General features: G+C 47.6%; 1 protein-coding gene across 3 annotated transcripts in view; it reads left to right on the forward strand.

Moving 5' to 3' along the window:
* The window catches only part of Tsc22d1 (TSC22 domain family member 1), a 98,287-nt gene extending 84,861 nt beyond the window's left edge, over nucleotides 1–13,426 (forward strand). Inside the window, exons 1-3 of one of the 3 annotated variants that reach the window (XM_055609641.1) lie at nucleotides 9,965–9,987; nucleotides 10,921–10,969; nucleotides 12,114–13,426. In XM_055609641.1, the coding sequence (XP_055465616.1) occupies nucleotides 10,967–10,969; nucleotides 12,114–12,371 (261 nt within the window). In that variant the 5' untranslated portion in view covers nucleotides 9,965–9,987; nucleotides 10,921–10,966 and the 3' untranslated portion in view covers nucleotides 12,372–13,426. Of the gene's footprint in view, nucleotides 1–9,964; nucleotides 9,988–10,187; nucleotides 10,530–10,920; nucleotides 10,970–12,113 lie in introns of those variants that run through there. The other 2 variants (XM_055609640.1, XM_055609639.1) reach the window with 2 other exon arrangements.
* Nucleotides 13,427–27,191: the final 13,765 nt, after the last annotated feature.

Raw genomic sequence — 27,191 nt, forward strand, 5'->3', positions numbered from 1 at the left:
CGCTGCATCTCCTCAGTGCTGTGTCACACACCACGTTTGTACCTGTCGGCACCAGTGCAGTGCGAGTCCAGTCAGCACAGAGTTCTGCCCGCTGTGTTCCTGTTGGGTTGTGAGGTTTAAGTGAGATAATGTGTGTCGAACCACTCTGCCCAGAAGTCTCAGCATCTGGAGGGTCTGACTGTGTGGCGGCTACTGCGGTAATGGCCACATGCCATCTCTGGGGATGTCCTCCCCTTGGCTGTGTAGCCCGGCTGCCTCACAGTCTGTTTCCTTCCCTGAGGCACTTCGGTTCTTTGATCCTCAAGATGCTCGCAGAAGCACACAACCTCTTAGCATCACGTGTGTGCAGAGCTCTCCTTGAAGCTGGTACAGGCTATGCTTGTGTTGGGATGTTTGGGACAGCAGAGGGGACACGTCTGCCCTGTGCCTGGTGACGTGGCCTTCTTTGGCACCCACACCTTTCCCAGGAAGCCCTTGGTGATCTTGGAGCCCCATCGTGGTGAGTCACGCTTGTTTGAATGGGGCACAGGCCCAGGGCTAGGCTGAGTCCCGGAAACTCTGTGAGGTGTTTTCTGTCCCCCTCCAGCTGGGTGACTCTCAGCCAGTGGCTCTACCCCCACGGGTGTTAACTTCGTGTCTCAGCTCACCCATGGTTTGATATCTTCTTCTGACTCCTGCTAATTGTGCCTGTTGAATGACCCTTTCACAGTGGTGGCAGGCATCTTTACCAGCCTGTCGAACCATTTCCACCACTTATTTTTTGGCTATTTTAATTGTCAATTAGTGTTTTCAAAAAACAACAACTCGGCTTTTTCCGTTGTAGAACATGCTTTAAAAGAAGTGGTAAAGCACTCCCCCGCCTGTTCTTCTCTATACAGGAAAAGAACAGTCTGGCCCTTGGCCTCTGGAGCTGGGCCCTGCTTGGCTCTTGCACTTCCCTCTGTCTCCTCAACAGGTAGTGCCAGCCGCCATGCAGATGGCAGGAAGAGCAGAGGTGAGGCGTGCCCGCGCCGTGTCACACGGTTCTCTGCAGCGTTGGTGGCCACGCTGTGTGCTGCCCCTGTCTGATGGGCTGAGCGTTCACTCTACTGTGGGCTCTCTCCCAGGACTCGTGCGATGGCTTCCTGAAGACCCCTCGGGCCACTTGGCATTGTAAATTTGACTTCTCTCTTTCTTCCTTGCCCTCCACTGTCGGATCATGTCCTTCATTTTGCTCTCCTCATTCAGAAGGCTACTGTCCTATGCTAGGATCTTGAAAACAAAACAAAACAATGGTCTGCACCACTAGACCCGCAGAAGGCTCAAGTGTCTGCCAAACAGCTGCTCCCGGGTCATATGACTTCACTGTCTCTTTTCCATGTACAGCCCTGAGGTAATTGCACCCATTTTGATGGATATTTTTACTATCTCATAGCTTCGAACATTTTTCTTAGGCCCACTCTTTTCCTGACCCATTTCCCACTGGCTTCTGGGTCTGGCCCTTTACCATCATTTCCCAAAACCAGTTTCTCTCACCAGCTCCTAGCATCTGATTAGTTAATGACATCGCCTTCCACACATTCCCATGACCCGGAAAGCTGAGAGTCGCGCTACCTGCCTTACTTGGCACCAGCCATCCATTCGTGCTCTCCTTCCTTCGTTCCCACTTCCTGTCCTGGAGTCTTGAACATCGTCAGTGACCTTACTAAGGTACACATGGCATTGCATCTCCAGCTGCCAGGAATCCCCGGCTCCCTCTTGCCTGTTCCACCCCTTTCCGACTCCGCTACTTCTGTCTGAACCTCCCCCTACAACCTCCATCTTCTGAGTGCAGCCACTCGGCTCCTGAGTGACGTTGAGGCTTGGCATGGCTGCTTCATGACCCAGGCATTTGTCTGCTCATTCCCCTTTCACAAATGTTCTCCACTTATACCGCATAAATGCCTTGTTTTTCGGGGGGGGGGTTCTCCCCTGGGGGGGGAGGGGGAGAGAGAATCTTCTGCTCTCAGAAACATACCTTAACCCCTTTCTCTGAGCCGTCATCTTTTGTGTGTATCCTGTTACATCAGACAGCATACCCTCCCACCCTCCTCCCACCCCAGTCACTGAAAGCGGGGGAGGTTGGGACGGGACAGGATAGCACTCTTGACTCACCTTTATAACTTTCGTTCCTGGCCTTTCATAGTTCTCGTTAAATAAGGATGAATTAATGAATGAAAAGGTACCCAAAGAGAACTTTAAAAAAATTCTAGTTTATATCCTAGTGGTCAAAATGTATTCTATTAGTTCCTTAAAAAATACATTAGCAAATTTTATTTTTTTAGTTATTGTATGTGTGTGAGATTCATGAGCGAGGGTGAATGTGTGCAAGTCAGGGACAGCTCTGTGGAGTCAGTGCTCTCATCTCCCATGGGTCAGGCTTGCATTGTCTGATGGCCAGGCCTTTACTGCTGAGTCACCCTGCCAGCGCTGGCCAAGGCCCAGGGCATTCTCTCTCCCCTCTGTCCTGTTGTCTCCTTTCGCTTACTGAAGGGTCACTAGAAGAGACTGTAACAAGGTCAGAATCGCATGCGGGCCTCGTAAGGAGATTGGAGGGGACGCTGCCGTGTGTAGGATCCACGGGAGGACCGGGACACAGGGCTTATCAGCAGGACAGGCTGCAACAATGTCCACGTGCCTTAGAGACTCAGAAACAGCCTTCCTGCCTTGTTTACAAAGTATGGTCCCCTCTGGGCCAGTTGAACTCCCTCAGGCCTTTCTCACAGCTCTCTCCAAAGAGGGGCTGGTGACATCACCCTAGCACATCTTTCTTGGGCATGCCTGCACTGCAGCATGCCAGCCTGCAGCTGCCAGGACTTTGTCCCAGTGCCTGGAGAGCACCTGCACAGACTGCTGAGGCTGCCGCCTCCGGGACTGACTGAAATCTGTGGCCACCGTGCCCCGCATCCAAGCAGGCGGCTGGGAGGGTCCGTGTCCACTGCAGACTGCGGGCTCTGGGGCCACATCTGGGCTGCGCATGGGTTTCCAGTCTCCTCCGTGCTTCCTTCACCTGCAGAGGGGGAGGGGGCTGGGTGACTACTAAGATTCTCCTGAGCTGGACGGTGGTCCACCACCTTCTTTGCCATGCCAGCCCTTGTGCCCGGTGCTTCAGATCTCTTTCCATGGCTCTGGAGCTCCTGGTCTATATTTTAGTACATAATATACTGCAAAGCTGTCTCTGTGCCCATCCTCCCAGTTGTGTGGCTAATTCTGGATACCTAATAGCTTTAGCCTCCATTTCTAAACCAGCGGAATAGGTCTATCAAAACAAAATGGTTCCTAAAGCCTGTTTTTTTTTGCTTTGTTTTGTTTTGTTTTTTAAATTCTGACTAGTTCATAGAGTTCTAGGAACCCTCGGATTCCTCTAACTAGTGTCCAGAGAGGCCACTGTTACAGACGTGTGCTCTTTGTCGGAGCTGAAGAGTTCACTGAGCACATAACGGTGGCCTGGCATTCTTAGTCCACGCTGCTGTAGAAGTTCAGTGGCTGGGTACGGGTACCACCCTTGACTTTCTCTTCATCTTTGTAAATAAAACCGTTCAGTTTAGTTTGTCCATTTTCAGGTCACCAGGGACTGAGTGTCACGGCCCCTCGCTGGCTGTGTACACGGGGACATGGGCTGAGCCAGTCCCCTCTGCTTCCCACTGTTACCCTCGTGAATATCGTGAAATGTTAGGTGGAGGGGGCTATTTTTAAGGCATAAGAGGAGCTCAAGTCATCCATTTCCATGGCTGCGGGAAAGTAAAGAAGGAATACTGTTCATTTTTGATAGGAGATGTGCATGAAATCCTTGAAATAGAACCATAATCAGGACAGCGTTTCACTTCAGATGTTTCTTATGGAATGTCATTTAGCTTCTAAATCTGGGGTGCCATTTTCGTCTGTGGCTCCTGATTTTCATAATGTACCACCAGTTAGCAGCAGTGATATTTATGAAGAAATTTGTCCTCGGAATGGTTATTCTCAGGAAGATGAAAAAAAGTTAACCCTTTGAATCCTATAGCCTAGAGGCTTTGAGAAGCGTTCCCACTACAGGGGTCCTTGGAATGGAGTCCCTTCCCTCCCTCAAAGCTCAGGCATCTTTGGAGCTCTGTCCCTGCTGTTTTGCCTTCCCTAGGATGTCGCATAAATGGGGCCGTGTGCTTTGCAGCCTTTTGTGTGTGGCTTCTTGCACTTGCTGTGTTGTATTTGAGACTCATTCATGCTGTTCGTAGTAGTTCGTTTCTCTTTACTGCTGAGTGGTAGAACCCCACTAGATTAGCTGGGACGTGGTTATCTGTCTTCCAGTTGAGCGACATTCATGGTGTTTAGGATAAAGCCACACACAGGTTTGAATTCATCATTTGAGCTGGGATTCGTGGCCGTGATGGAAAGTGTGTGTCTAACTGTTCAAAGGCGGTTGTGCCATTATACATCCCCATTGCCTTAGTGGTCCATTGCCACACCTGACTGTTAGTGCTGTCAGGTGTGGTTTTAGTCATGCTGTAGAGATACAGGTGTGTTGAATAATGGTGTATCATGGCTTTGGTTTGCATTTTGGTAATCATTGATGGTGCTTAGTATTTTTCCATTTGTTTTGTATATATATACCTGTACATATGTATGTACGTGTGTATTTGATGTTTGCCCATTTCTTTTATTAGCTGTTGAGTTCTGAGTACCTTTAAGTTGCTTCCAACCACTGACTTCAGAGAACAAACTCTGAATTTCAGTAGCAGCCCAGTTGCCAACTCCTTTTATTTTCCTTCATGGATTGTGATTTTAGTGTCATGTCTGAGAAGTGTGTGTTAACGAAAGGTTTCTCCGGGGCTTTCTTTAGAAGTTTCCTAGTCCAGGGTTTTCCATTTACTGTATGATGTACTCATGGTTAATGTTTCATACTTTGAGGTGGGTGCTTTTTCTTTTATTTTTATTTTTTGGTCTGCTCTTTAATTCTGACTTAATCCAGTTAGCCCAGGACCATAGGAGAACTTACTGAAAAGTTACCATCTCTTCACAGAAGTCTTACAGTGATAGGAAAAATCAATTTGCCAGTATATATTTTTCTGTTTCTGACTTTTTCTTTCATAACCATCAATACATTGCTGGAACGAACTATCTCCTGCCGCTGTTGTTTCCAAGTAGGAGGCAAGGTGGAAACTGCTGCCCTCTGTGACAGAGCTGTTCTTCTCTTTGTGACTGGATTTAGGCACCTCGGGTTGGCAGTAGGCAGGCTTTCCCTGCCTTGGGGTTTATGTCGGTTCTTAGGCTCAGTGGGGTTTGTTGCGGTCAAGTTTTGGGAAAGCTTCCATTATTTTCTTGACCTCTCTTTTTAGGGATCCACTACCGAAAATTGTCCCCCACACTCTGATCTCCTGCCGCCGCCAATGCTCCTCCCCCCTCCTCCTCTCATCTTAACAGTGTTTTCTCTGTGATTCATTCTGAACAGTGTCTGTCTGTGTCGCACTAACACTTCTACCATCAGATCGGCTGCCGTCATCCCATCTTAATATATGTTTTCTTCTCAAATATTGTAGTTTTCATTTTAACTTAATCTGAGTTTTCATTGTGTTTTTCATGCCTGTCTTTAATATGCTGATTCCTTTGCTACCTTTGAACACATAAAGAGCTGTTAACTGTCTCTAACTTAATATCCCTGTCTACGGGTTCTGTCACCTTTGTCACACGCAGGTAATTAGATGATTTTTCTTGTATTGTGAGTCCTGTCTTCCTGTTTGTATATCTGCTACTTTTTATCAAATGGTAACTGATAATAGACTTGCTTTTAGACAGTTTTCCACAGGAACAGCACACAGGCATGAACGCACGCACACAGGCATGCAGGTATGCACACACTATGCCAACTTCATATAAACATACAGACTCCATGTGCCCCACCCCGCAGTTTGGCAATGTCCTTCTGAGCGTCCGCTGTTTCAGATTTAGAATTTTTCACTCAGGCTTCCATGGCTCTCACCAGTCAAGACACTTTATGGTTTCTGACCGTCGTTCTGCTCTTTGGCCGTGGCTGTCTTCAGGCTTGGGTAGTTTTCACGGATGCTTGCTGGTTGGTAGTCAGTATGCCTATCTCTGTGTTCTTCCCTTTTATTTACTTCAGTAGATCTTATTTCCAATCCAGGCTGATGGAGTGAATGTGAAACAATTAGCACTTCCCCATTTCCACCCCATCTCTGTTTCTTGGGTGCAGCTACTTTTAACGTTTGTTTCTGTTCTTTACCTCCATATTTCATTGTGACGTTTCTTTTACTTTTTTTTTATTATTTTTCAATTTGGGGTTATTATATGATCAAGTTATGATAATTATAGATGCAATTTAGCTCTTTCAGGCTATTCACACACTACAAATATTCTTCCTACCACCTTCTCAGTAAATGTCATGGTTTTTTCTTTGTTTTGGCCTGTCGATTGGGGGGGGGGTGGAGAGCTACCTCTGCATGTAGACTGGTTCCAAGAGCGCTGTCATGATCCTAGATAGCAGCGCTGCCAGCTCCTGCAAACCTGCTTTATTCTCCCCACTCTCTTACTCCTGGTGTCTCCCTCCACCACCAGCCACACGGGCACCACGCAGCTGCTGTGTGGGCCTGCCAGGCTGCCTTTCCTCAGGTCACAGCCTTCTGGTTTGTCAGTGCCCTCCCCCATCATCTGACCTTTGGCTCCAGCTGTGGTATCTCCCCCACACACACACCATTTTTCTTGGTTTCAGTCTCCATCAGATCATATAAAATATTTCCAAATGTTATTCTAACTTTTCACTAAAGAGATAGTTTGGCCAAGTGAGAACTCCAGTCACTGAAGCCCGTTTCTGTCGGAACTGTAAAGACATTTGTGTCTATGGTCTCTGGCAGCTGTAAGAAGCCATCTTCCCTGGTGTTGGTTTTCTGTTTGTAGCTTGCCTTTTCTGTCTGTGAGCTTTGGGCTGTGCCCCTCCATCCCTGCCTTGTTGTGTTTTGTGATGATGAGCTTTGATGATTTCTCTTGGGTTTTCATATATCCTTTGACAGCTTCCCTTCATTCACCCTTGTTCATCCATTACCCTCGCCTTGGGAACCACTGTTCTGTCCTCTGCTTCAGTGAGATCAGCTTCTTTGGATGTGAGACCATGCAGTATCTGTCTTTGGCTGCCTAGACTCTAAGTTAAACCATGGTTCCATCCTGGTTGTGGCCATAGTAGGGTTTTATGTTTAATGGCTAAGTAGTACTTTTGTTTCTGTCTCCCTCTGCACTTCTGTCACTGTGTATGTGTCTGTCACACCTTTGGCTATGGAATCTGTGGTTTTGTTAAACTTGGTATTCTAACTTTTGGTTCCTAGGAACCTGGGAAAGTGAGGTGACGGGAGGTCCCTAGACAAGAATGATTTTACAGGGAGCATACCTTGCCTGCTTCCTTGGCAAGCCCTATAGCTTCACAAGGAGTCTAGATGGGAAAAGAGATTGTTCTAGGTAAGTTGGTCTCTGCTTCAGCAATATTGGCTAAGTCCAGTCGCCTTGAACCCTCACAGGACCTGCCTGTACTGCTCTTCATCAGTTCCCGTGTTTGATACCAACATCCAGAGGTGGCTGAAGTGGAGTGCGTTCAAAGACCATACATAGACCATAATAGAAATTTCAGATGTCTGTACCTCTTCCTGTATTTAGAAGCCTGATAAAGCTGGCTTGTATGGCCCATGCCCTTTAGGAGCCTCTCCTCTGTTTCTTTTGTACAAGCTCAGCAGGCCTCTTGCGGTCTGGGACATGGGACTAGACTCACAAGATACTTGTCTGGTAAACAGAAGAACCTTTAAAGGAAATTCTTAGATATTCTGATCCAAAGGTTTTAGCCCATGGAGATTTCCTGTATTTCCTTTGCCTTTGTTTTCACGTTATCTATTCCCCCTTCATACAAAAATCCACTTTTAATGGAATCTAGCATATTTCTTTAAGAGCTGAAAGATGTATTTTTTTTGTATTCTTTGGTCCAGCCAGTTCTCCAGAAGTACACACACGCACACACACATACATGGGGTTGGGTTGGGGCTTCTTGCTAGTTATTTAAAACGAAGAGTTCTAGAAAACCAAGTGGTCCTCAGTAGGGATGTGGATTAGACACACTGGTCATTCATATTTGCTTCTGTTGCTAAAACAGCAGGTAGTCATTCAACTACAATGATAGGGCATAGAGCCAAGTTAGCTCTGTTGTTTATGTTTAAGAAGAGCATGAATAAATAAGACTCTGTGGTCCTTTTCAAGTCCATCTGGGAATCTTAACTTCATTTCGTAATATGGCCTTAGAGGGTTTTGTTTCTGTTTTTAGCACCTTTGCATTTATGTATGTGATATCTTTTCGTAATCCCCTTTCCTCTGGAGTTGGTGTTCAGTTAGAATATTTAAAATGATACAAATTGATAGTTACAATTTTAACAATACAGAAACTATGGAGAACCTAATAATAATCCCACCTAGCATTCATGGATGTAGGGATGCCATGCTTGATTCATGGATTATTATGATTGTTCAGCCTCGCTGTGTATCCTGTTATTGCAAATGGAGCCTTCAGACAACCCATACTATGAATGACAAATTAACATTTTTTATTCAGAGGCGAAACCTAACACGAAACATGATTAAAAGAATATTGTTACTGTTTTGCAGTTTTAAGGCTACCCGTTTTTAACACAGAAGAGAATTGCTCTCCTCTTCTTGTGCTGTGTTAATTTGGTGTTTAATTGACTGTTTCTGAAACCAAATGCCACCTCCAGCCTTGGGCCAACTTCAAAGATTGAGAGACTCGTGGCAGTTTTAGGAAAGGATGCTCCTTGAGGGAGATGCCTCGGTATGAGTGTAGAGTGTGTATTTATGTTTCACAGTCAGTTTTTATTTTGGACTTATTTGTACTGAATACCACTTTGAAGTAGAAAGTTTCCAAGCAGTTGGTAGGTAATTCTTTTCCGTTTTTACGGTCATCTGCCGTTAGAGGGCAGTGTTGTAAAGGTTAAAATTTCCCCAACTGTACGGCAAACTGTATGTAACATGTAATAATCAAACTTCTGGCCTTAGTTGTAGAGTTATGCTAAGTTATAGTCTTCATCTAATGCGTCTTCACAGATATTTAAACTCTGAGAGGTAATTTTGCGGGCTAAGCTATGTCACCCCCTTATGTAGTGATCATGATTTGATGGCACTAACCTGCTGGCTGTGACTGTAAGGTGAAATAGTGGCGAGCCTGCAGCATCTCTTGACTGGTGAACAGTTTTTAATCACCACAGATTCTCTCCACATTTTCACTGGTTCTGGACACTGTAAATGAGCAAAGGCGCATATAAGGAATTGGATGCTTTTTTTAGGAAACATCCTCGACAGTATTTCAATCTCACTGATTTAAGAAGACCAAGGATTTAGTCTTGGCAGAATTGCCTTCTCACTTCAAAAACCCTTTGCTTTAGGAACTAACTGAAAATAGATGTTTGGGATTGGTCCTGTAGATTGACTTTTCCAGCTGTAAATGAAAGAAGACATAATTACTGGTGCGGTTAGGGTGGTGCAATTTTAAGGCTTACAACTCTGGGGACATTTGAAATGTTCCCTGCATTTCATCTTGTGGATTCCTTTGACTTTTTTTATTTGCCTAGCAAAGAAAAATGCAATACTGTTTTTTTTTTTTTTTTTTTTTTTTTTTTTTACATGTAAGCAATAAACTTTATGTGGAGCTTTCTCCCACCAAAACAAATGTAATATTCCTTTGAATTCATTAGCATGGAAAAGCATTCCAGCAGCAGGGCTATTATCCTTGCACATTAACACGGCCTCGAAAGCCTCCTGTTACTGCTTCTTGTAAGAACCCAATAATTGAAATCGAGACGCTGGCGTTCCTAAGTCTTGGTGGGACTGGGCATGCCCAGTAGCTCCGCCGGGTCTGGTTGCAAATCGCAAGCTTGCGGGGTTCAGCGCCGCGGGGACCGGCTGCTCTGGAGACGGGGTCTGGCTCCCTTAGACGTAAGCACGCGGGCCCCGGGTGCTTTCGGGGACCCTGACGCGGGCCTCGGAGGAGGAGGTGGCGCCCAGCCCCCGCCCCCCTTCCCCGCCGCCGCCACCGCCGCGGGCACCGGGAGGGACCGCAGCCCGGGAGCGCGCGGGGCGGGCCTATGGCGCGGCCAATCGGCGCGGCGCCTCCCCGCCTATATGTGGCGCTGGGGCCGGGCGGCCTCCTCTAGAGGAGAGGAGCCGGCCGCGGAGTCTGACCGAGCCGCCGAAGCCGGGTCAGCCTAGCCAGCCGGCGCCGCCGCTCTCACGCCCCGGGCTGCGGACAGCTGGGAGGCTTTATCTAGTTGCTGCCAGGCTGCCGGAGCGCCCTCCCTCGCTCCCTCCCTCTCTTTTTTCCACGAGGCTGGGTTTTCTTTTGGCTGCAATTGCATGAAATCCCAATGGTGTAGACCAGTGGCGATGGATCTAGGAGTTTACCAACTGAGACATTTTTCAATTTCTTTCTTGTCGTCTTTGCTGGGAACCGAAAACGCTTCCGTGAGACTTGACAATAGGTAAATGTCAGCCGGGATAGTTGGTTGGAATTGGCTCGGAGTAAATTGACTTGCGGTAATGCAGGTACAAGATAGCCATGCGAATTCCTTTGTCCACGCGAGGGTTACTGTGACATAGATGTTGCTTTTTGAAATGGTCAGGAGAGCCTTATTTTCGCAGATCTGGCTCGGGAGCAGGCTTCCTCCCATTATGTAATTTAGCCCTTTGTGGCTCCCTGAAATAGGGAAATGCCTGGATCTTGAAGAGTGGCTGGTGTTTTCTGGAGTATGATGCGTTTTGTAGTGTTAAAAGAATACTCCGAGATCTGTCTTTATCCCGGATAAAGATCCGTTGCTAAAGATCAGTTCCATTTATCGATGATCTTTTTTTTTTTTTTTTAATCTTTTCCAGCTCTGGTGCAAGTGTGGTAGCGATCGACAACAAAATCGAGCAAGCGATGGTATGTACTGATTAAAAATTACTGGTTACAAATTACTCCGTGTGGGCACAGCACAAAAACCCGAGATGTCTTGGAAGGGCTATTGCATCCCTTCCCTAAATCCAGATGGGGCCGGTGGCTCTTCGTACTCAGAAATGCCAGCGCTGCCTCGCTGTCTCCTGCCAGCGTGGAGAGGAGCCACATACCCCCACGGCTGCCACGGAGGGAGAAGGGCCCAGGTCTCTGAGCCGGGTCCGGGAGGGGGGGCTGCCCTGAACCCATTTCACTTAACGCCGGGGAGGAGGAGGCAGGAGCCCAGCTTCCCCGCGACTCGTCCAGGGAGCGCCTTCAGCGCTGCGGCTTTAACCAGGAACCCTGAGATTCTGCTGGGGAGCTGGAGGGAGAGGGGTCCCCGCCGGAGGGAGCTGAGGAAGGGGTCTCCAGACCGTACCGGAACCTCTCCCTGGGCCGCACAAAGGAGGAGAATGGGAGAAAAGTTTAGTTTTCTCGGCCTGCGCCTGGATTTCTCCTATTTTTTATTTCCGCCTTGGTCGTTCTTTGTTATTGGAGCAGCGCCTGTGGCTCTTCTCACGGGATTCTCTGCCCACTGTTGCTAGGCAAACTCTGAACCTTTAATTCAGAGCTATAAATAACTCGGGCTCCCATTGGCTACGATGTCTGCCCAGGTTTCTGTGATGTCAGCTTAATCACTGGGGGGGCGGGGAGTAGAGGTGGAGGGAAGAAAATGCGGCAACACGCTCTGTAGGAACTGGCTGTAGCCGGTGCCGAGGGAAGGAGGGAGGGAGGTGGCCCTCCCTATGCTGGGAGGGCCTGGGGGCGGGGAAGCGGACACTGGGCCTCTGGCCTGGATGGGAACACAGAGCGGAGCCCCTGTGCGATTTGCCATCTTGAATTGGAAACTGGACCGAGGCAACCTTAGCTAATGTCTACAGAGAAAGTCTAGAGACTTTTGAAAAGCTTGATCACATATACATTAAAGTTTAAGTGTTGTGCGCCTGTGATTATGCGCAGATTTCCACAAGTGTGCTTCAGTGCTCTTTGGAGGCAGACTATGCAGTTGGTTGGAGAGAGCTAAGAAAGGCGTTCAGAAAGCAGGAGTTCAGGAGCTAGCAAGCTAAATCCGTTCTTTCCCTCTTGCTTCCAGGATCTGGTGAAAAGCCATTTGATGTATGCAGTTAGAGAGGAGGTGGAGGTTCTAAAGGAACAGATCAAAGAACTAATAGAGAAAAACTCCCAGCTGGAGCAGGAGAACAATCTGTTGAAGACCCTGGCCAGTCCGGAGCAGCTCGCCCAGTTTCAGGCCCAGCTGCAGACTGGCTCCCCTCCGGCCACCACGCAGCCACAGGGGACCACACAGCCCCCTGCACAGCCGGCGTCCCAGGGCTCAGGATCAACCGCATAGCCTGCTAGGCCCCAACAGAACTGGCTGCTGCTGTCTGAACTGAACAGGCTGGAGACATGTGCTAGCGAGAGACCGCCTCCACAGTCACCCACTTCATCGCCGTCTGAGAGACGCGAGACTCACACATGCCATTCTCGCTTTTCCCCAGTATTAAGCACTCATATGCTTTTGGCTTGAAGAGATGTACTAGTTAAGCGAATTAAAGGTTAACCAGAGAATGAGCATGGATGTACCCTGTGCAACTTGGCAGATGTCTGAGGAATGGTTTAATTGTTGCTGAGGAGCTGTGTGCCTTTTCAACCCTTCCCAGCCGCCCACCCTGCGTCCAAGAGCTCTGGGGCTTGCCTGCATGGGGCTCGGAAGGCGGGCTGCTCCTGGATTTTGCGGTCTCCTCTTTTTCCCTTCAAGGAACTTGAAAGAGAGACCAGAAACACGACTGCACCGAGGGGAGGGGGGGTGCAGTCATTTTACAAACCGACGACTGTCACCAAAGTTGATAAAACCCAACAGTACTGTCCCTCTTTTCTGAAACATCAGAAGACACAAAACTGTTAGTGACAAGACGGTGACAAGTAGCTGGGACCTAGGCTATCTTATTATGAAGGTTGTTTTGCTTATTGTATATTTGTGTACGTAGTGTAACGAATTTGTACAATAGAGGACCGTAACTACTGTTTAGGTTGTACAGATTGAAATTTTAGCTGTTAACACTGGCTGTCGGAAAAGGGTGTGGCTTGTCCTTCTCATAGAGAGATCTACTTAAAAACTGCTTCATGACAAAAACCACACCTGAAGAAATTTGGCACGGTCACTTGGTGTCACCTGAAATCTAGCTGCTGAATCTTGCAAAGTCAGTTCCCAGCTCACTGCTGTCTTCTCAGTGGAGCTGGTGGAGCGCTCGGAGAAATGGTCAATTACCAAGGTAGTAGGGGTCTCTGCATACCAGCTGTATAGTAGTTGTGTGCATACGTGTCTGTGCATGTTTTCCACAGTTATCACTGTATTTCACTGTTGTCCTTGTCACCTTTCAATAAAGCATAAAAAATGTTGATAAACACGTGTCTCCCCGTGACAGTGTTAATATAATTGTCATTGTACAAACAGCAGTTGGGCTAGTAAAATCAAAGGGAGTGCAAGTCTTGCACAAAGTAGGGACCCCAACGGTTTGACTGTAGAAGTGAGGGGAAAGGGATGCGTAGAGACATCGCATTTTGCAGGAGGGCCCCGCGCTCTTGTGACTAAGTCCCTTCACCCCTCTGGACTGGTAAAAGGTAGAATCTTCAGTTCTGCCGTTTAAAATTCTAAGGGTTTATTGTAGAGCTTAATCATCGGTGGCTAGTAACGGGGAGGGAATGGGCCTGGTTCTGTGTGTATTTGCAGTCAGGATCAGAGGCAGAAGGGACAAGCTCTCTTCCTCACTGAGAATGCTGTTACTAAGGATCAGGTCATCTTTGCCACGGTGGAATGAGTTTCTTGCCCCCAGGAGAATGATTTTGTTTTTAGACACTGTTCTGGGGTGGGGGGGGGGGGGTTGGTTGTTGGAGTCGGGTGGGGGGTGGGGGGGGGGTGTTGAATGATTGCATTGGGCTTGAGGTAGGTAGGGCCTGGTACTTAAATCCCTTCTGGATGACCATGTAAATGGATCAAAATAAACGGTGGGTGAAGCCTACAGCAGGAGTAAGTTCTTGAGATAACAGGGTGGGCTTAGCTTCGAAACCAGCCCCAGGAGCTCCGGCAACAGCTAGCTCTTTGATCTAATGGGAATTGGGTCTCGAGCATTCTGGGCCTTCCCTGAATCCTAGATTCCCCAGTTCTCTAGTGTAGAGCTGGGGGGAGATGGGTCGGGGAACATGATATGCATCAGGGCTCACTGAAAAAAACGGCTGGCCCGTGGCAGGATAAAAGCAGTGGACTGCTACTCGCTGTGAGCTGGTGACAACTGCCATAAAGATACCGGGGAACTGGCAAGGCCTTTGGAATGCCTTGGTCATACTCGGAGCTAGACAAATAAAGGGCTGCTTAGGTGGTAATTACACTCCTCTTAAAGAGGAGACTAGACAGTGGCCATTTCATCTTTTATATTTTAAATGTAATTGTGGAGAATTTGGAGTATCTCTGCTAACATGGAACTCCCACAAAATTGTGTTGTCTTGATAATTATATGTGAAATACTAATGAATTACTAAAATCCAAAGATGGATTTTCATGCCCTTTCCTCACCTTTGTAAATTCAGAACAGTTTTGCTGTTCTGCTTTCCTGACGGCTATTTAAACATTTAAGGTGATTTTAAGGGCATTTTGCTCCTTGCTTCCAAACCCAACGAGGCCTCCTTGGCCCGTGGGTTACTAGGCAATTGGCTGTATCACACCTCACATTCCGTGGAACAGAAGCCAACTGAAAAGCAGGATGAGATGTAGTGTGAGCACTGGGCACTCGTGACGTCACCAGTAGGACAGACTGCAGCACAGCTGAGCAGAGACAGAAGGATTTTACATGATTTAGTGAATGCCTGCTTTCTGTTTCAAATTAACAATGTTCAGAATTCAGGAGCTGTGCTTTTGAGTTTTGCATGCTTTAAGAGCAAAATTTCACTTTTTCGTTATGTGAGGAATACAGCACGACGAAAATCAGGTTTAAACATGCTCAAAGTTAAAAAGTTAATTATAGCCATCACTAGAAGTGAAGCTCCATGAAGGCACTACTTGTTCCTTAGACTGTGTGAAGCTGTTGCTGGGCGCTGTGTGATAACTGCTTCTAGATGTCCATGTCAGATCCATTCGGACAGTAGTAACAGCAGTGAGATTAGAAACAGAAGCAGGAACTGAAATTCCCCCTCAGATAAATATCCTGAAAATGGAGAACTAATTGCTCACTGACAGAACTGGGGAGCAGATTGTGGGGTGGGGTTCCCACTGTGGCGTGTGGGAGAATAGACAAGCTGATCCTGCCTGAGTGCTGTGGGAACCGGCTATTTGCTCTTTGGAGGGGACAGGAACCCATTGGTGAAAGCTCCTTCAAGACCTTGCCTAAACTTCAGTTCAAATTAGAAAAGCCTTTCAGATGGAGACTGTGGGCACCAGCTTGTGGTAGGTTCTTCAGAGATATTTAGGAGCTCCTAGTAATGAGTGTGGAGATAACATGCCTGTACTTCTAGCTGAAGCAAAAGATCTTGAGTTCAAGGTCATCCTGTGCAATATAACAATTCTCAAATTGAAAAAAAAAAAACCCAAAAATATTTGTTAGATGGCTAGCTACACCTCATACTAGGATGGCCCTGCCACCACCTTCTGTCGCTGACCCAGGGACCAAGATTGATTGTGGATGTGTGTGCTACAAGGCTCTGTCACACATTCTCTGAATTTCCAGGGATAACATATGTTTCAATGGAGATAGTCTCCACTGCTTCCTAAGCTCTCCCTGTCTTTCCTTAAGGAGCAGGACTGCCATGGTAGCTTTCAGGGTAACCAGCCACCCTGGTTTGCCAGAGTCATCCCAGAAAGAGGGCTCAGTTCTAAACACTGGCAAGTCCCCGGCAAACTGGGAATTGGTGGTTGCCTTGGGTCCCCTTGTCATCATCTTTCCCACACCTTCCTTGGGGTTCGGTGTCACGTTGAGACTTGGGTTGCCTTACAGGGGAGGGCTGAAGGGTTTGGATTCCCCAGGGTTGGCCCAGAAGAGAATCGTTTTCAGCAGTCCTCTGGGTTTCTTCCCTGTCCGCAGATGGAAGACCCAGTTGACTGGAGGGGACACCCATGCCATCCTCGGTGACAGGGCTCACAATAGAACACCCTCCCCTGCTGTCCTGAACGGGGAAGCTCAGCCCTAGAAGCAAGCCTGCTTTTCTCTAGGGAGCATTGTAGAACCGTCTGCCTGGGTAGCTAGTGGAAATGCGTTTCCCAAAGTCAGGGGCTTCTGACAAACGAGTGGGCCACTGGTGGTAATGGAACTGTCGGGGGGGGGACTGAGATCCATGCTGTGCAAAGTGGAGAAGCGTTCTGTAGGACTCTGTGCTAACGCAGATGGACAGCCATGGGCTTTGAAGGTGTGGACCTCTGAGAGGCCCCTCTATGGTAAAACGCTGGTCACTGTGTTGGGCCTCCTGTTACAGAGGAGGTCAGGGTGGAGTTGTTTTGTAAGTAGAAAGAAGAGGGAATCAATGATGCAAAACTTGGGGCTGTCCAGTGTTGGACCAGCCGTTGCTTCCAGATAGCACCTCCAGTGGATGAAGGCCCAGTTAAGCAATGTTCTTCCTCCCTTCAGCAGAAGTCACGTTCAGGCAAGGGGTTTGACTCCCAAAGTTCTCAACCTGTGTGTCACGATCCCCACAGGGGCTGCATATCACATATCCTGCGTATCAGACATTTACATGAGGATTCGTAACAAAAGCAACATTACAGTTAGGAAGCAGCAACGAAATAATTTTATGGTTGGGGGTCACCACAACATGAGGAACTGTGTAAAAGGGTCGCAGCATAAGGAAGGTTGATAACCACTGTTTTAGATGATGTTCTTTGGATGGGCCCTGTTCCACAGATGAAGGTGAGGGAGAGGAAGGAAGGACATGAAAACTGGGCATATGCAGAAGTCCCTTACTGACACAGTGAGTGGACTTAAAGGGGTAAGATTGCTTACTAGTTTTTCCAGGGAGTTCTATTGTCAAGGAAAACGAGCCAGTCCAGAGTTACGTGTTGTCACAGCAAAACCTTTCAACAACTCAGGCCTCTGGACTCTTCAGGAGCTGGGAGTGTGTTGAGCTCTGTCTGAATAGCTGTTTAGGTACCAAGATGCACAAATTCCTGAACACTGTTCTATACATGGCCATGGGAGACCCTGGGCAAGAAAACTCTAGTGCTAGGAACTTGGAACTTTGGAGAACGAAGAGCCGGAGATGTTTTTCCGGAGAGAAGAATTGGAGTTTACCAGACATATTTAACCTGGGACCAAAGGGCTGCTATGAATGCGGCAAACTCAAAATTGTAAACTTACTTAAATTGGTGTGTATGTGTGTGTGATTTTTTAATTCTAAATTCAATCGCCCCATTCTCTGGCATGAACTTTGTGGATGTCAGTGTCCTGTTACGATGTCAACAGGTTGGGATCGCCTGGGCCACCACATAGAGTACAGCAGCCCTGCTGTCAGGACAAAGAGCTCTTCTCAAAGCTGCTCTGCAGGACATTTTGGTGGCTGATGACTGGGCCCCAGCAGTTGTTTCCCTCAGTTCCAGGAGGAGTGTCTTTGCAAACATGGTGCCCAGAGCCGCCGATGTGAATGTTGGCGGGAGTGGGAGGGAGTGCAGGCTCGTCTTTTCCAGGTGGTATTCGTAGGACCATGGCCAGTCCTTGGTGACCTCCCCTCCAGTCAAACCAGTAGAAAGATGGCTAGCCTTATCAACCTGAGGCCCTGAATGACTGAGGGGAACATAGCCCTTACCCCCTTGGCCTCTGCTGAAACCACTCACTGTCACAAGGAGCAAGAGGCACATTTCTAGTGTTAATTTATATATATATATATATAATATATATATATTATATATATATATATTAGTCTGTTAACTAGTACATAAACATGGAATGTGTGAGGTGATTACAAAGAAATGTTGTGAATTAATGGATTATATAGTGCAAAAAAATTGAGCGTGTCAGAGCCTGATAGCAGAGATAGATGATTTAAAAGAATTTAGAATCTTTTCATATTTAAAATATTAAGTAATATCTTTTACCATTTAAAAGGTAATTTGCACGTATATGTTTGTATACGTGTGCCTGTGAACACACCAGGAGGCATGTGTGCAGATGTGGAAGCAGAGGTCCGTACTGCCTCTCTCTTCCTGTCACTTCCCACCTAATCTAGTAACAGAAGATCTCTCACAGAACTTGGAGCTTACCGATCAGCTAGACTGGCTGGCCAGCAAGCTCCGGGGATTGGTCTGTCTCCTCTTCTGTAGCCCTAAGGTTAAACAAGTGCTTAGCATCTGAACTCCAGTCCCCCGTGATTACACAACAGGCGCTTCGTCTGCTAACCCATCCCCCCGAGTCCATAAAAGATGTGTGTGTGAACGAGCGTGCGTGCGAGAAAGCATGACAGACAGACAGACCAGGTCTCGTGGCGTGTACCACGCCCAGTTGTGCAGTGTTGAGGCTCAAGCCTAGGACTTCCTGCAGGCAAGGCCAGCACTCTGCCAGCTAAGCTACGCTCCAGACCCTTAAAAAAAAATGAACCTTGAGTTTGGCTTTGAAGAAACTGTTAAATAACACATGGAAAGAGTAATCTTTGGCATAGTTATCAAAATACTTGCCTCCCTATGTGGTAGGGATGAATTATTTTCCTAATAGTTTAAGAAAGTGTTATGTGGCTGGCTGGAGTCACAATGTGTGATCCGCTCTCAGAGACACCCACTGACAGGGCATGTGCCGCAATCAGAGGTCAGCCTCACGGTCCTCGGGTCGTCGCCAGTCCAGCGGCCAGATATGTCTTTCGGACGTGTTTTTTTTTTTTTGTTTGTTTGTTTTGTTTTTTTTTTAAAGTGGCATTCACCCTGACAGCCCTCCACTCCTGCTGAGGCCCTACGGCAACCTCCGTCATCCGCCACTGTTACGTACCTGAATGAATATTCAGACCAAACCTGGTACAGGTAGGCGTTTGAAATCATATTCCAAAGCCAAATTATACCAGCTAATTCTTTTTTTTTAATTAAAATATTATGAAAATTCATTTGAGGTGAGGTGCATGCCATCCCTTTGGTTCTTCCTGCTGTGTGGGAGCTGGGGTTGTTACTCAGGCTTGACAGCCATCTCCTCAGCCCTAATGGCTGGTTCTTAAAATTCTGTGGCTGAATCATGCCAACAGTTCATATGATTTGGCTTCCTAAAGAGGAAGAAAAACATCTATCCTCTTGCCATGACTATTGGACTATTATTTTTGCTGCATTGGTCTAAGCAATTGGAGGTGAGCAGAGTTGGACATTTGTGTTTACAGATTCTCAAATGGCTGACCCAGGGCCCAGCTTGAGGCCTGCAGGCTACTCCCAGGAGAAGGAAAGTGGGGTCCATTTCTTATTATGTAGAGTGTGCTCGTAACTGCGTGCTGAGCATTCTCAAGATGTCACTCTTGACACCAGATGAGAGAAGTCACTTTCTACTGTCAATTATAAGGACACAATATAGATGACACAAATCACATCTGTGCCATACCAAAATCTGGGGCTTTTAGCCACTTTTTGGCCACTTCTCCCAAATGGGCAGCTGTATTTGCCAAGTGTCCCAGAGATGACATTCCATCCATCCCCTTGGTTTCTGCCCCAAAGAAAGGTCATGTGGAATCAGTTTGGGGCTAGCATGGAATCCCATCCCTTCTAGAAAACAGCAGAAGCTCTTAGGAGGCTATTAAATCACCTGGCCAGCAGGAGCCCAGGGGACTGTGTCCTCTAAGGCACCAAATGGAAAGAAGAGTAGATGCAAGAGTCAGAAGGTCCACAAACAATCACCAAATCCAAAGTTGAATCACACCCAGTTGTTCTGCCTGATGTGGCCTCAGCATAAATGAAACATCTGCACTCTGTAATCCCACGCTGATACTTGACAGAAAACCCAGCTCAGGAGGATTAAATGTTTCTATTGACAATGCCGGGACTTATTTATTCACTCATGAAACTGACATACTCATTAAACACCCACACCGTGCCACACTTAGGCTGAAAGGAGCTTTGAGTACCAAACAGAAAAAACAAACAAACAAAAAAAAAAAAAAAAAAAAAAAAACCAAGCCCTAATCCCAGTCCAGTGGCCAAATGCACTGGGAATCGTTACAGCGCTATATGAAGGACAAACACGCTGAAGTGTGTAGGGCGCATTCACCTAAGGAGTGGGTATGTAACAGAGGAAGAGGCCCAGCTCGAGAAAGAAAACCTCATTCTGCTGCACACTTGTTTAGAGAAGAGGTATCACGCCCTCTGTTGCTGGCTCCAGGGCTCTCTCATTCTCCCTCCTGCCCTTGGGGGGAGACCCCAAGTGAGAACAGAGCTGACAGAGGTTAGCATGGCTGCACCGAGCTGTCGGGACCCAGCTTGGTTTCCGTCAGAACGTAACACTCAGAATCTTATCATTTTGTGACCCCTCCCACCCCACCCCCAAATCCTTCGCCTCATCTTCTTCCTCATCCTCCTCCTGTTCCCCTGTCTCTGTGGGGGTCCTTAGGGAAATCTACAATAGATACAGCTGAAAGAGCGCTGGACTGAGCTGTGAGTAGTCTGTGTGCCCCACTTCATTCCCTCAGTTACCAGCAGGCCCTGAAGCCCCATTTCCACCCTGGCTGTGGCTCGTCTCTCTGAGCTGGTTTCAATTAGGTTATCTGTGGCTTGTAAACTACAGGGTCGTCAGAGAATAAGGGTTCTTTCTCTGTTCTCTGGGGAATGACTGTGGGTAGTAGCAAACACTTAGGGAGGATAAGGGGCTCAGAACAAGTACAGCCCAGGAGAAGACTAAGTTGACAGGGAACCCACAGTTGACGGGGCAGGAGAGACCAGCAAGGGGACTAAGGAAAAATCTTCCTTTTGAGAGAGGCAAGCCAAGAGAGTCCAGGAGAACTGTGTGGCTGGCATTGGAATGACCGTGAGAGACGAATAAAAAGCATCCCTCAAAGACTGTTGGGTAGCTGTGGAATGTGACCTTAGATACATTAAAGCAAAAGCCTAACCGAAGGGGGTATGGTCAGTGAGGCGCTGAGGTCAAAGCAGGGGAGAGGAGACAGCAGAAAACAGCAGATTAAGGACCCAGCTAAGAGAAAGAAGTGGAAAAACAGAGAGGGGACATGGGGGAAATGGAAAGGTAGAAGACATTTTGCACACGTATGAACTGTAGAACTAAAAACTGATAGCTGCTGGGAGTGGCAAGATGACCCTGGGACCACAGCCCAGGCAGAAAATCAGGAACTTCTCAGGGCCAGCGGTAACACCACGATGCTGGGTGCAAACACATGGAGGCAGGCTGGCGGCTGCACAGATGAGCATCCCTCCTGATGAAGCATGTCCTGTGTAAGTCAGAAAATGGCGTCTGCTGGAGGCTGGGCAGGCGAGGCTGGGAGGGCACGGAGGGAAAGGAGAGGGGAGACTTATAAGATTCACTGAGGGAAACATTTGAAGGCGATGGGATCTGATCCCCAAAGCAAATCCATACCTTGAGGTTCCCCTTGGGGCCTCTGCCTGCCGCTGACTCTACCCCCCAAAGCTAACAGCCTGGAGCCTGGAGCCTGAGCTCTAGGATTGGTACCTGGCTGGGCAAAGGCTAGAATGGGCTTGGATGAGCCAGGGCATCATCGATTCAGGAACTCTCCCAGTTCCCATGGAGGGAAATGGAGCCTGGTCCTGGGTGGTTTGTTTGTAAGGTTCCTCTGGGCCAGTACACAGGGACACCCACTGTCACACAACAGGATCACACAGCTGGGGGCTGGGGGAGCTACCAAGCAGCCTTGAACTCCACCCTTTCCTCTGCCTTCAGAAAAGGGACAGTGGATCTCAGAGGTGCGGTGTCACTTATGCATGATCGCATGACCACAGTCAGTGTCAAGCCAGCCCTAAACTACCGCTGATTAAGGAGAAGCATTGGGAGAGGAGAGGCACTCACTCGCTTGCTCATTCCTCCTCTATCTTTTAGCTCAGTATCGCCCTTTAGGTACTTGGGTCACAAATATGGGGGTGGCTTGGTACCTGACATGAGATAACTGAGACAGTGGGATGTGGGGTCATTCGTGCCTGGGTGTCGGATGTGGAGAATGATGGAAAAGCTTCTGAAAGAAGGCCACTTGGACTGAGTGGAACTATGAACTAAGCAGAAAGGGACATGTCAGTGGCAGGGTAGGGTGGGGGAGGGGTTGCATGAGCACAGGCCTGCACCCAAAAGGGATTTGGTAGAGTTGGTCTGAGAAGGAAATGGCCAGTCAAGGTAAGGTCTTGGAGAAAGAGTACCATTTTGCTCCTGGGAGCTGCAGATCTGTTCATGGAGAAGAAGCTATTTGCTAAGGAATGGAGGAAGCAAAGCCCAGAGCGAATGAACCAGGTTCTGGGTTGAAGTGAAGACGGGAGGCGGATAGAGACGGACACAAGACTATTCCTTCCCACCACACAGCCCAGAAGGTTCAAGATCCCAGAGGCAAGTGAGACTCCGGTGAATAATGAAAATTAGAAGTGACAGAGGAAAAAAAAAAATCTGCAGAGGCGAGTGTGAGAGTGGGGGAGGGAGGAAGGGATTAACTTCCTCCGGGGAAGGACATCAGTGGTAGGATGGCAAGGGATGTGGAGGGTTTTGACAGGATGCTTTGGGAGTCACGGAGTGATGAGAACTCTAGGTAGGGGGAAGACATTAATTATTCTGGTAGAATTTATACCTTAGGGAGGGGGGTGTCCACAGATTTCAAAGCAATGAGCAGTTAGCTGAATCTGAGTGTTCCCTGATTGTTCGGAACCGAGGCTCCTTCCTCTCAGCTGACAGAGCCAGCAACTGTCTCCGACACTTTCCCTTGGTGTGCCATGCTTTGTCTTTCGGTTTATAGGTGGATACTAAGTGTTGGTTGAAGGAATGGCTGGCTGGATGACTAGAAAAGGGAAATAAGAAAACATTCAGAGGATCACTACCAAGCCTCTTTTTCAATCCCGGAAATGTAAAACAGAAATCCTTCATACACAAAACCCAAAACTTAGGTTTCTTAGCCAAGGCTCTTAGGCTTTATATTTGTTTGTTTTGTTTTTTGTTTTTTTGTGCCATGGACCCCGTGTGTCTGTGAAACCCACAGAACCCTTCTTCAAATTTTCTAGCTAAGAGGATGATATACAGAACCAAGAAGAGAACTTTTGTTTTGAAATACAGTTAGTATAATATTTTAAGAAATAAAGAGTCTATGGTTTCAGGGATGCTTGTTTATTAACACACTAAATAACACAGTCTAGGAGCAGGTTTCAATAATGACTGTAATTTTGAAGCAGTAATGGGTTTAATGACATTTTCAGCCACCTGGCCCAACTGTAACAGATCTGAAAATAGCTATGCTGCTTCCAGAGACTACTGGCGATGCGGTTGTGACGTATGTTGCCGAAGGAGACGCTGGCAAAGATGAATGAAGCCAAGATGGCTTTTCCCATTCACATTGATGCAGTAACTGAGTTCCAGAGCTGGTGCTGAGCCTCTCTCTACCAGTATCCTTGGCAGCTGTCGTTTTGAAGGTCACAGGTGGTCATGAGGAGGTGAGGCCCGGTGAGCCTGCATGGCAGGTTCCGATCAGCAGGACGCCAAGTCGACATTCTTTCGTGTTACATTGGTTCTCGGGTGCAGAAGAGAGCTATGGAGAGGAGCTCTCTGGGCTGCCTCAGACCATGTGGGACTCGCCTCCAGAAAAATCAGCAGGCTCAGAAGCTCTGACAGTTGTTGCTATCTGACTTGAAGATTCAAGCAGGTCTCAACTCTGAATTCGCCTCTTTCTCTTCATTGACAAGAACTCAGTGAAACAACTTCACGGATACCTTGGCTTACCACCAGCTAGCTGAAGATGTGTGCCTGCCCGTCTTCTAGGCTGTGCACTGAATTGGAAATGAGGAAAAGGAACAATTCAACTAGAGCTGGCGAGGGTGTGTGGAGACACATGGCATTTTTGCAGTGTGTCTGCAGGGAAGGTCAGCAGTTTAGACCCAGAGCTTTCCATCCCTGCATGCTTCTTATGTGGGGGAACTATCTGACAGAGGTTTTCTGAATTGTGTTTCTTTTAAATATCTCTTCCCCAAAGAAATGTCTTTACCCAAAATGTTAATTGTTAATTTTGTGTGTGTGTGGGGGGGGGGCATCTGTGCAGTACATATACATGTTTGTTCATGGGTGTGGTGACCAGAGAGGTCAACCTCAGTGTGGTGGTTTGAATAGGAATGGCCCCATAGATTCATGCGTTTGAATGCTTGGCCATAGGGAGTGGCACTTGTTTAGGAGGTGTGGCCTTGTTGGAGGAAGTGTGTCACTGTGGGGTGGGCTTTAAGGTCTCCTATGCTCAAGCTACACCCAGTGTGGCACACAGTCTCCTGCCGCTGTCTTCAGATCAAGATGTAGAACTCTCAGCTCCTTCTCCAGCATTGTATCTGCCTACATGCCACCATGATGATAATGGATTAAACCTCTGAAACCGTAAGCCAGCCTCAGTTAAATGTTTTTCTTTATAAAAGTTGCCTTGGCCATGGTGTCTCTTCACAGCAATAGAAACCCTAACTAAGGCACTCAGGAATCCACCTCAGGAGCTGACCACCTTGACTTTTGAGACAGCATCTCATTGAACCTGATGCTCACTGATGAAGCTGGGCTGAACGGCCAGATATCCCTTACCTCACCCCTCCCACCAACCCCCTCCCCAGGATCTTCTGTTTCCTCCTCTTCAGTGCTGGGATTCTAGGTGCAAAGCACAACACCTGCCATTTTCTTCTGGGTTCTATGGATTAAATTCAGGCCTTCATGGTTGCACCGACTGAGCAAGCTCCCAAGCTCCCAATGGGTGTTTTACAAAAACAACGAGGTAAAAACACAAAAACCAGTAAACAATAAAGAAAACCAAAGAAATCGCTCACAATATAATTTTGAAACCTACAAAACTAAATAACTATTGGGGTCCAAAAGAGTAAGGGAACACCAGAGTAAATCAGAAAACTCAATGCCCAGGCACTAACACTGTGAACACATGACCTCTCCTCACAGGATCATTCCCTGGCTCCTCTGCAAGTCCTGCAGGGAGCAAGCATTGTGTGCTTACTCATCTAGACTGATTTTTAACAACAGGAGCTATAAGGAGATAAAAAGGAAGATGAAAGGGAAGGGTAGGGAGGTGGGAAGGGAGGAAGGAAGGGAGGAAGGAAGGAAGGAAGGAAGGAAGAAAGGAAGGAAGGAAGGAAAAGGAGAGGGAAATGGAGAAGGGACTAGGAAGGACAGGAAAGAGGACTGTGAGGAAGGATTGGAGTGGGAGAGAAGGATGAGGAAGAAGGAGAGGAGAGAACAGAAAATGTACCACAAAGAAGGAAAATGTCTGGGTGTGATAAGCTTCCTCCCCCCTCCCTGCTCTTCCTTGAAGAGTCTTCTTTGATTGACAGCAGCAAGTCTGGGTGCTAAACTGGGTCCAGGCAGAGGGCCACCCCTCTCCGTTTGCTATCAGCTCTCGTCCCAGGCTTCACTGTGGCCAGGAGGGGGTCAGAGGAATGAGGACCTGCTCCTGGCTTGCCTACAGACCAACAGAGCTTTGGTAGAGCCTTCCCATCCCAAACATCTCCCACTGTTATGGTTTGAATAAGAATGGTTCCCATGGGCTCATATATTTGAATGCTTAGTCATCAGGGAGTGCCACTACCTGAGAAGAAATAGGAGGCGTGGCCTTGCTGGAGGAAGTGTGTCACTGGGAATGGACCCTGATGTTTCAAAAGTCCACGTCTTTCTTCCTACTGCCCTAAGATCTGGATGTAGAACTCTCAGCTACTTCTCTAGCACCATGTCTGGCTGCATTCCGCTTCCCTTAGGCTCCCTGCCATGGTGATAATGGACTAAACCTCTAAAACTGCAAGCAAGTTCCCAATTAAATCCTTTCTTTTGTAAGACTAGCTGTGGCCATGGCGTCTCTCCATAGCAATAGAACGCTAAGATGCCCTCCTTCGCTCCTGGTAGAGGCAAAGGTGGCAGGCTTTGAAGTGTTTTATCAGCAGAGTTCAGACAATTCCAGACAAGGAGCATAGGGTCTCTGATAAGACCTTAGCCTTCTGGAGTCTGCTAACCTGCTGACATCAGATGTCTGGAATTCCTGATGTGGAGCTTTGGTCTTACAAGAAACTCCTTCCAGAGACTGTTTGCATCATAAGTGTAAACATTTTAGTACCTTTAGGCCTTTGCTCCACAAATATTTACTAAGTGTCTTCATCAGAGACAGTAAGTGGTTTGTGGCTCCCTCTTGGACCGACACTGAAGGCTCTTCTGCCCTACTAATCAAAAGGCAAATTCCAACTGTGTTCCTCAGTTTGGCTAGGGGAGGTCCTTCAGGTAAAATGGATGGATAGTGAAGGGAGAAATCCATTCCTCAGCTCAATGGATGCCGCCCTGGGGTGGTGCCATGACAGAAGGGTACCAGAGGGACTGTCATGGGCAAGGCAGGGGGACTTCAGGTGGCCAGGCAGGGCTATGGGCTGATGTGCATGGAACAGATCAGCATGGTTTTATGTCTGAATTAAGACTGTTCAGAGAAACAGACTCAATAGAAGATACACAGATATCTAAGAGGTGACTGATGGTGGGAATTGACCACACAATTAGGGGTACCAGGATTCTTCACCATCTTCTGTCTGGAGAACAAGGAAAGTTGGTCACTTGGTTCTCATTGAGTCTCCAGACATGAGAATCACAAGCACTAGTGTCAAAGGGGAGGGGAAGGAGGATGTGCCTCAAGGACATGGCAAATGCTTCCTTCCACTATCTTTTTGTTCCAATGAGACCCTCAGGGAATTAGATGGTGCCATCTGTTTTATTAGTTCAAATGCTGAGCTCTTTCCAGAAACTTCCTCAGAGACATGCCGAGGAATAACATGCTCTCTGGGTATCTTTTAGCTTGGTCAAGTTGGCCCGAGAAATTAACCCTCACAATGACACATGGCTCTTCCTTCCTTCACTTGTATCTAAAGATTTCTTTTGGAGGCTGAGGAGATGGCTCAGATGGGAAAGAGCATACCAAGCAAGCGTGATGTTCTGAATTCAGTCCCCAGCACCCCTGTAAAAATCTGGGCATGGTGGTGCACACTTGCAACCCTCGCACTGGGGAGGGGCAG

This window comes from Psammomys obesus, unplaced genomic scaffold (genome assembly GCF_907164565.1).
Source record: "Psammomys obesus unplaced genomic scaffold, mPsaObe1.curated_primary_1811, whole genome shotgun sequence".
Lineage (NCBI taxonomy): Eukaryota > Metazoa > Chordata > Mammalia > Rodentia > Muridae > Psammomys > Psammomys obesus.